Below are 9,263 nucleotides of genomic sequence, written 5' to 3' on the forward strand. Positions count from 1 at the left end.
CTAATGTAAAAAAATGATTCCCAAAAAATATTTTTATTAACCATCTTTTCTACTAAGTGCTAAATAACGTAAAAAAAAATTGCCAGAAAATGGTAGATCACATATTATATTATTTGAATGTCAGAAAATGTAGATCATATATTATATTATTTGATTGCACGGATAATGATTTCAACAAAATATACCTTATTTGATTGCATATACTCCCTCCTATTCATTCATTTTGTCCCCCTTCTATTTTGCACAAGAATTAAGAAAATGATTTTGGACCACACAAAACACTCTATTCCACTCTACCCCACATGTAATTAAATTTGGACCACACAAAAGTTACCAAAAAAGGAAAGAGGGACAAAAATCTGACTAGCTTCGATAAGGAAAGAGGGACAAATGAATGAATAGGAGGGAGTATTATTCTGCAAATTATAGTTGCTGAAATCATCCTCTATTTACTAAATGAATAGGTGAAACTTGAAAGTTTTCCGCTCAAATCATTTCACCTATAAATTGGGCTTAACACTTTGGTTATTCTATATAAATATTGGGCCTTTGTAGACAAAAATTATAGTATTAAATAAAATATTTTGGACTACCACATTTTGGGTTTTCATGTTTGTTAGATTCTACAAATCCCCATATACTAGGAGAATAAAACTTATCTAAACTTATTTAAAGTTTTTCCTCCAAAGTGCTCTAGCTTCTCATATATACTAGGAGAATAAAAATTATCTAATGTTTTCCCTCCAAAGTGCTCTAGTTTATATATGGTAACAAATTAGCTTTCATTTATTAAAGTAATTGTTCACTTAAAAATAACACTTTCATCATTAAACTTAAAAATATAATCTTTTAATAAAAATAAAACAAAATTGGTATAAAACTATAATCTATACATAAATTGTTACCCCTATTATTAACTTTAGGACAAAAAAAGAATTTATTAAAATAATATGTGGTAGTTAAAATATTTTCATAAAAAACACACTTCGTGAAATTACTCAATTCTCTTGATTAATTTTGAGATTAATTTTTGTTTTTAAAATTAATGAGATATAAATCTAAAATCTATAAGTATTATAGTTAAAATTAAAAGCTCTATATATACCGCGCATTTGCGCAGGATCTACACTAGTTCTATATTAATAATAACTAGTATAGGCCCCGTGCAATGCATGCACGGTGTTTATAGAAATTTGTCTTTTAGTATACTATATTTATTGAGTGTAAATTGACAATTCGTTATTTTTTAACGTTTTTCATCCTTCTATTTTGATTTGAGAGAAAAAAGAAACAATTTAAGTAATACTCATAACATGAAATGTGTATTTTAATGAAATTTTTTTTACATAGATTTAAATGATACTGTTTTATAACTTTTTTTAATAGCATATCTTTTAGCTACAACTTATCTTAATGAGGACGAAATTTTTATCATCAAAAAACCTAGAAGCAAATTTTAAATTGGGAACTATATTAAAATAAGAAAGAAGATAAGAGATTATATCAAAATTGGGGAAATATTTTAGGCGGGAAAACTTTGAGTTTTTCCTATTCATTTAGTATATAGGGTATGGTGTTAGTTTTGGAACTCACATCAGTTTTTTTGAACCCACAGCTTCAATTTCGATTACACTTAAACGTCTCCATATGCCTCATAAAGTAAACACCACAATCAGTCTTATTAGTGTTGTTCCTCCATTTCATCTTTGCAATAATTGGCTCCATTTGTTTTATACGATCAACTTTTACGTTTGAAACACCAATGTCTTGGAAGAATGCTGCTAGAACGTTACGCTGGTGGAAGAAAAAAATGTAATAATTATGAGGTAAAAATATCAAAAAAATAAGAAAACTATAAGGTGCAATATGAGAAATGATTAGGAAAGGTACATTCTTTCTTAAGTCATTGTACATTTAATATTAATGAAAAGGAGCGTTATGCAATGCTATAAAGGAAATGAGAACATAATATCTTACAAACTGCAACGGTCTATCACCAAAAAAATCTTCTGGTTTTCCTTTACGAATCACATTATCAATGATGATGAACTTATACTTTTGATGTCAATGGCGAATAAAGTGAAATGCTTTCTATATATGACTGGGAAGAAGAACTACAGTTTAAAAAATATTTCATTAGGTAACAACCAAATAAAACAAAACATGGAGAAAGAGTGAATATTGTTGTTGCTAACCAAATAAACTTCATCTGCTTTTACCCCTAATTCGGTAAGCTGTTCTTTCATTATTTCTTTAACCACTAAAAATTGTCAACAGTACCTACTTCTCCTTCAAGCATCAGCTGTAAGAAGGACAAACAAAGTTTCTGATGTTAATAGAGAAAAACACCATTTAGAAAATTACTTGTCAAAACAAGTTATATAAATATTTCACTTACACACACAAGTGTTGTGAAAAAAAATCGAAATGGCTCTGAGGGTTCTGTTCTTCTACGTTCATTGGCATTCAGAAGTTCTGACCAACAATCGATAACATCATTTGTTAGATACTTAGACTTCCTTAGTGTTGCCATTTCTACACGGTTAAGCGAAATGTCACCCACACTGACAAGAAGTTCCCTGCTTCAGGAAAAATGTTAAAATATAACAGGATAGAGAACATTTTAAATTTCAACAATGTACATTAGTATGAATATACATTTACCTGGCTAGATCGGTACCTTTTCCTCTAGTGTAGGACACATAATCAGCAACCCAATTATGAATTTCAGTAAGAGGAGTAAGAGTATTTGTATCCGTGATCAACTTCAGCTGATCTTTGTCAAGGACAACATCATCATCATTGATCACTTTATCCTTAGCAGTGTCATCATTGTCAAGTACACCATCATCATCGTTGATCACTTCATCCTTGGCAGTCTCATCATTGTCAAATACACCATCATCGTCGTTAATCACTTTATCCTTGACAGTCTCCTCATTGTCCATGACAACATCAACATTGTTAATTACTTTATCCTTGACAGTCTCTTCAATGTCAACGACAACATTATCAGTTACATTGTCATAAATTTTCTTGTCCCCTACTTCAGACATTTCTTCATCAGTTGAATTATGTTTCTTTGGAAATGGATTCTTCTGATAAAGTTTCACCTTTGCTAAAACGTCATCAGAAAAAATGTTGCACTTTGACGAAACCAAAGTACAAAGGAATTTGATTCTCAGTATTCGAAGTGCGTCCATCTATAAATTAGAATATGTCAAGGAAAGCTAAATTTGAAATAACAATGAGCTTTTGAATATTTAATTATGATCATTCAAACTAAACCAAAAGTACATTTATAATTATAAGATCTAAGTTGTAAAGAAACTTACGTTGTTTTTTGTCAATCCACAAGTCCAATATTGACCCCCGTTGTATGTTTTCATATGCTTCAAAGTGTAAATAGCACAGTCAACAACATTATGATGGTTTCTCCAAGCCATTTTTAAACCAATAGATTCAATTGCTCTTATTGTTTCCTTCAAATGAGCAAAGCCAACAGCATTCAAATATTCTGCCAAAGCGTTATGCTGTATTCATATATTCAGATGAAACTTTTAGATGAGACCATGAAAAAAAAAAGAATAACATTTTACAAGAAAAAATAACCAATCAAAGGTAACTAAAAAAATTACCATATGCCAGGGTTGGTCTCCGTAACAGTCTTTTGGATTTTCGTCATGTTGTTGGTTATCAAGAATGACAAACTTGTTCTTCTTCATATTGAATACGAACAGGTAAACATACTTCTCGTATATTATTGGGAAGAAAAACTGTTTTATAAAAGAAAAGATCATCAGATTGAAAAAGAAAAATTAGCTGCATATAAGAGTATATATTGACTAATTATGGTTTGAGCTAACCATATCAACTATTGTTACGTCAATAATTCCAGCAGCATTCAACTCGTTTCTCATATGGTTGTTGAATACATTCACATGTTCATCAAATTTGAATTCTTTTCTTTCACCATAAAATGCTTGCTGCACACAGAACGTGTCACGTAACGAAAAATTAATATAATATAGGGTAAATTGATAAACACTACCAACTTTAGTCCTCTTTTTCATAATCAATACCAACATAATCAATAATAATCAGTGCCAAAAATATTAACTTTTTTCTACACTAGGTACCAAGTCGCCTTCTTACTCTAGTTTGTTTTCCTACTTTAAAGGTTCTTTCATTTAAGATAGGGATTTCGAACGTGAGTGAGTGGAGATTTGTAGTTGAATGATGGCTTTTTGGACTTTTTTGAGTAGGTTAAGATCGGATTTTTAGGCGACTTGGTACCTATCATAGAAAAAAGTTAATATTTTGGTACTAATTACTAATTATTGATTATGTTGGTATTGATTATAAAAAAAAGGTCCTTATATTGGTACTGTTTATCAATTAACCCTATAATATAAAATACAATAAAATTTTACTCACAAAGATGAGAGTGGTAGCAAAGAATCGACGTGGTTCTGAAGGTCTTCTTTCAAGTTCCTGAAATTCAAGTAAACTGACCAGCAATCGACCACAGCATCTGCTACATACTGGGGTGGTTTTAGAGATGCAAAAAGAAATCGGGTATCCACGATATCTTTAAACTCGAAGAGCTTTTCACTGGTTCGGAGGTTAGATAGAACGTGTCAGGTAATTAAACATATGTTTATTATTTTTACTAATATTGCATATAAAACATAACGAAATGTACATTTATTGTTTTCAGAAAAAACATGATAAGTAGAACATAATGTACATTAAAACACAACCAAATGTACATTAAGACATAAGAAAATGTACCGAGCAAGAAGGGTGCATTTTCCTTTACTGTAGTAGACGTAGTCAGCAATAGACAGTTGAAGCTCAGATGGCTCTGTACATGGGTCTGTATCCCCTCTTAGTAAATCAATTTTAGTACCATTATCTAAGTTCGGTTTGTGATTACTTGGCTTTGTTCTTTACAATAATCTTCAGATAATATGCTAGATACAAGGTTATTTATAAAATTATCTGGATCAGCTTCTTTCTCATCCTCCTTGTCACTATCAAAATAGAGGTAGTTGGGAACATTCTTCACATCCTTGCTATCATCAGACATGTTGTTTTCCTCACACTCCACTTTTGACACGTCTTTCTTGTCCTTTTCATTTTCATGTTCACCTATTTCAACTTTGTTTTCATCATTCTTCCAATCTTCAACTTCCACAACAGGTTTAACTTCTTTTTTCAATGGATGAGCCTTCTGAAATTGTCGAAATGAATCAAAATAAAGAACAAGTAATGGATAAACATATAGCTTTCTATATGGATAAACAAATTGAAGAACATATTCACCTATTAGGCCTTGGGATGAATTAACACGTCATACAATTTTAATGTACATACTTAACAGATCAAATGCACAATAAATGGAGAAATTAGGCCTTGTGATGAATGAACATATTTACCTTTCTGTATGTATGAAAAATCCTCCTCTTCAATGGCATCCTTTCAAAAAGGATACTTTTATTGGAAGTTATGTTTACATTCTTCAAAGCTTCAACAATCAAAGGATGATTGCTAAGATCAGACTCAGCAGAACCATCTGCAATATCAATAATATCACTACTAGAAGAACTTTCACTATCAGTGGAGCTGTTATGATTTAGTAAATTGAGTAAACTAAATGCATGATCACAGAGCTTCTTAGCAGTCTCGTTCTCCTTAATTACTGATGCTCCATTTCCTATCTTAGCCTTGACATATGATATGCTCTTAGCTAAACTAGTTATACATTTCGCAAGATCAATAATATAGTCCTCAACGTACTCCTTTTTTGTCCCATACACTGATTTCACAACTGTGTTGTCAACCACGTCCTTAATTGGTTCTTCTAACTTACCATTTCCAAACATACCACTTTTCATCTCGTCCTTCTCTCTGGTTGACAGCAAACTACTAGTCCAACCCACGAGGGTATAATAGTCTCTTTCAACTTTTCATTCTATATGAACAACACGATCAACATAAACAAGCTCCAAAAACAACAGAGGGCCACCAAAGTGAGTCTCCTTTTCCTGCCATTCAATTTTGCTTTCCTGCAGACTTTTTAACAAAAAGGCACACCAATTATCATCTTTTATTTCTTCAACATTCATCAACGATTTCAACACATGATGATTAACCAAAGGCTTTTGGGTGTTTCTCATTAGCAAAGAAACAGCTAAGACAACAAAGTTAACCTTGAACTCATCACCACCATCATCGTGATTTATCAACCAATTCTCAAGCGTCTTAAGTGGAACTTGTCCATCTCTTATACCAAATTGTTGTTTCCATTTGGCATAAAACTCTTGAACCTCTTCTGATTCAATGTGAGTTTTAGACATCTCAACAGTTTTATGACGCATTGGAAATCCAAACGTTGATCTAACATCAGAAACCTTCAAGAACAGTTTTTCACCATCAGGAAGAGTAAGACAGTTTTGGTATGGGTTATACTACTTGAGTAACCAGTAGCCAAGCCTTAGAGGAATGGACCGAACCCTTAACCAAAATAGTCCACTAAATCATATCTCTTCTAGTGCATACCATTGTTCATATGATAAATGTTCAATAACCTCTACCATTCCCGTAGGAGATATCCTAGTATATGCACTCTTAAATGAAGAAAAATTAAACTTGTGCTTACCCTTTTCACAACGTGTTTCCTTCGCAGAAAAAATTTGTTTCTTGTCATCAATTTCAACATTCATCTTCTTGCGAAAAGCTAATATAGATTTGGATTTAGTGCAAGATGTCTCCGATTTACGCTTTTTGCCTATTTTCACTTCATTTTAACTATTGCTTGATCATTTGGTGCAGTATCAGTTCGGCTTTCAGCTGGTTCCAACAAAAAATTAACTTTTCTGCGCTTTGGAGATTTTTTGTCTTTACCCTCCATAGTCTGTAATTGTCAAATGATCCTACAAAAGAAATACATATAATTACCACTTAAACTAAATATCCTAAATGTACATCAGCAACAAACAAAATGTACTTTCAGCTTATTCATAATAAATTCAAAATAAAAAATAACAGGCACATAAATTTAAGCTGTATGTACATTATATTAATCAGTTGATATAAAAAATCCTAAATTAACATCAAATAGAAACTAAATGCACAAACAATACTTCAACCATCTAGTTTATAAATGAGAAAAGGAGAATACAAATATATTCCTAAAATTGACGACTAACAAACAGAACAATGCGAATGTATTCCTAAAATTGAAGTATTATAAATATTTAAAATGAAAACATCAAAATTATACTGTTCTTGAACAATTAATTGAAGCAATGTAAACATAATGTTATAATTAACCTAAAGACTCAACGAAAACTTAATTAATCAAAGAAACAAGGTCGAAATTGAATCGAAAATACCTTAGTATAACTGACGAAATTGGGGGTTTCTTCAGGAAGAATAATGTTTTTCAGTTTTTAAAACAAAGAAAAAACCAAATTATATTAGCGCCACAAAAATTGTCAATTGGTCTCTTTTGAGCAAGCATATTTGTTTTAAACGTAAATGGGTCAAATATCATTAGCAATAAATACTTTTGCTTGTGATGTTTGTTACTCGTATTATTTCTTTTAATACTCCTCCATTCACATTTGCCAACAAGTATGTTACGCGCTAAATATCGTTAGCTACATTAACATTTCTTGTCAAAGTACATTACGTTTTCATTAAATGTCCCTAAATTTAAAAAATATAGTCCATAACAGTAACTTTAAAAAAGGGTATTGTGAACCATTTTTGTGGACGAGATTAAAACTACGGTGTCGGGTATCCTAAAATTAGGATGGGAAAGGATTTAGGGTTAGATTAGGCAGCCCGCTACCGTGGAGCCGCCTAATCCAACCCTAAACCCTTTCCCGTATTTGTCATTCGAACGGGAGAAAACCAAAAGACACCCTAGAGAGGTAGAGTGAACTCTTTTTGGGTACGGGATTTAAACTAGGGGCTCGGGTATCCTAAAACGGGACGGGAATGGGTTTAAGGTTGGATTAGGCAGATCCGCGACAGCGGAGCCACCTAATCCAATCCTAAACCCTTTCCCTTATTTGTCATTCAAAACCACAAGACCAAAAGACAACCTAGAAGGGCAGAGTGAACCCCTTTTTGTGACGGAATTAAAACTAGGAGGTCGGCTATCCTAAACTAGGATGGGAAAGGGTTTAGGGTTGGATTAGGCAGTCCGCTACCGCGGAGCCGCCTAATCCAACCCTAAACCCTTTCCCTTATTTTTCATTCGAACGGCCGCAAGACCAAAAGACACCTGAGAGGGGCAGAGTATACCCTTATAACTAAACAATGCATGATATAATATATTATTAACACGTGTAGAAAATAAGACAATAAGGACAACAAACAACACCAACACGCCCATCACAATCGTGGCTCACGCAACTCTCAATCGAGCTCCACTGCAGACTCCAACTAACCACCTGCCATGCTTGGCCTATACTCAACTCTAATCCACGGCTCTTCCACATACTCGTGTCCGACCAACAAAATTCAGGTCAACAACCGCAGTCGTGCTTGACCTATACCAAAAATATCAATAGACAAATAATACTCCTCCTCCAACAACCCCAACAATATCTTAAGGTGAATTCCAACAGTATAATACAATAAAGATAATAACTGCGTGCTTGTAAGACAACTTAGCCAATTATGAGGCAACAACGATAATTATAAGACAACAATACTCATATAAAGTATGCTCCAATTATGTAATTATAAGACAAACAATCCAACTGTAAAACAAGTATATCAATAATTCAACCATTGAGTATGATTGAGTAGTTAACCTACCTTTTCGCAATTCTTCAATTAAATAAGTTATGTAAGCAATCAAAAGTATTTCTCCACAAAATATCCTCCTAATTAAGACAATAATAATATATAATTATAAACTAATCGCATTACTTAAATAAAGATGCAAAACCTACCCAACAACAACACCCAAATCATCCCACATAGACGGCCGGTCAACGGCACCCACACGGTGGTCAATCGTCCCAGTCGACGCCGGTCAAAGGCTGGGTCACGGCTAGGTCAACGGTTACATGGTCAATGGGGGTCAAGCTTGCAAACATAAATAATCAATTTAAAGCGGAGTTTAGACTATCTTACCAATTACATCTTTAAGGTGGAAAAGATGAACAAGCTCTTATCTCTCTAGTCTTCTTTTCTCTCTCTTGAATTATGTTTGTATTTTTGTAATTATGATGAATAGT

At 32.8% G+C, this 9,263-nt stretch overlaps 2 protein-coding genes across 5 annotated transcripts; both read right to left on the bottom strand.

The window, feature by feature from the left end:
* Positions 1-1,553: 1,553 nt before the first annotated feature.
* LOC141614173 (uncharacterized) lies at positions 1,554-4,073 on the bottom strand. Its single transcript, XM_074432929.1, has 6 exons — positions 3,867-4,073; positions 3,639-3,776; positions 3,336-3,533; positions 2,665-3,203; positions 2,399-2,579; positions 1,554-2,302 (listed from the first exon to the last, which is right to left on the bottom strand). Exons 1-6 carry the CDS (start codon positions 4,071-4,073, stop codon positions 2,261-2,263), a joined length of 1,305 nt encoding a protein of 434 aa, XP_074289030.1. The 3' UTR covers positions 1,554-2,260.
* A 718-nt stretch (positions 4,074-4,791) lies between these two features.
* On the bottom strand, positions 4,792-9,263 carry LOC141611974 (uncharacterized). 4 transcript variants are annotated; one of them, XM_074430654.1, is made up of 5 exons: positions 9,160-9,263; positions 8,839-8,906; positions 6,665-6,938; positions 5,442-5,578; positions 4,796-5,236 (listed from the first exon to the last, which is right to left on the bottom strand). In XM_074430654.1, the coding sequence occupies exons 3-5, from the start codon at positions 6,726-6,728 to the stop codon at positions 4,919-4,921; spliced, it is 519 nt and encodes a 172-aa protein (XP_074286755.1). In that variant the 5' UTR covers positions 6,729-6,938; positions 8,839-8,906; positions 9,160-9,263; the 3' UTR covers positions 4,796-4,918. The 4 variants fall into 4 exon arrangements, with proteins under 4 accessions (XP_074286754.1, XP_074286752.1, XP_074286755.1 ...); XM_074430653.1 differs by lacking the exon at positions 8,839-8,906 and having other exon boundaries at positions 4,792-5,236; XM_074430652.1 differs by having other exon boundaries at positions 5,442-6,938; positions 9,160-9,253.

This window comes from Silene latifolia, chromosome 11 (genome assembly GCF_048544455.1).
Source record: "Silene latifolia isolate original U9 population chromosome 11, ASM4854445v1, whole genome shotgun sequence".
NCBI lineage: Eukaryota > Viridiplantae > Streptophyta > Magnoliopsida > Caryophyllales > Caryophyllaceae > Silene > Silene latifolia.

What these genes read in the sequence shown, in the direction of transcription:
- LOC141611974 (XM_074430651.1), bottom strand. Translation starts at nt 5,900, where the DNA reads ATGAAAAGTGGTATGTTTGGAAATGGTAAGTTAGAAGAACCAATTAAG. An exon ending in TTTTTCATACATACAGAAAG is followed by an intron (nt 5,237 to 5,441) that starts GTAAATATGTTC and finishes CGACAATTTCAG; the next exon opens with AAGGCTCATCCATTGAAAAA.
- LOC141614173 (XM_074432929.1), bottom strand. Translation starts at nt 4,073, where the DNA reads ATGAAAAAGAGGACTAAAGTTGGTAGTGTTTATCAATTTACCCTATAT. An exon ending in GAGACCAACCCTGGCATATG is followed by an intron (nt 3,534 to 3,638) that starts GTAATTTTTTTA and finishes ATATGAATACAG; the next exon opens with CATAACGCTTTGGCAGAATA. An exon ending in AAAGGTACCGATCTAGCCAG is followed by an intron (nt 2,580 to 2,664) that starts GTAAATGTATAT and finishes TTCCTGAAGCAG; the next exon opens with GGAACTTCTTGTCAGTGTGG.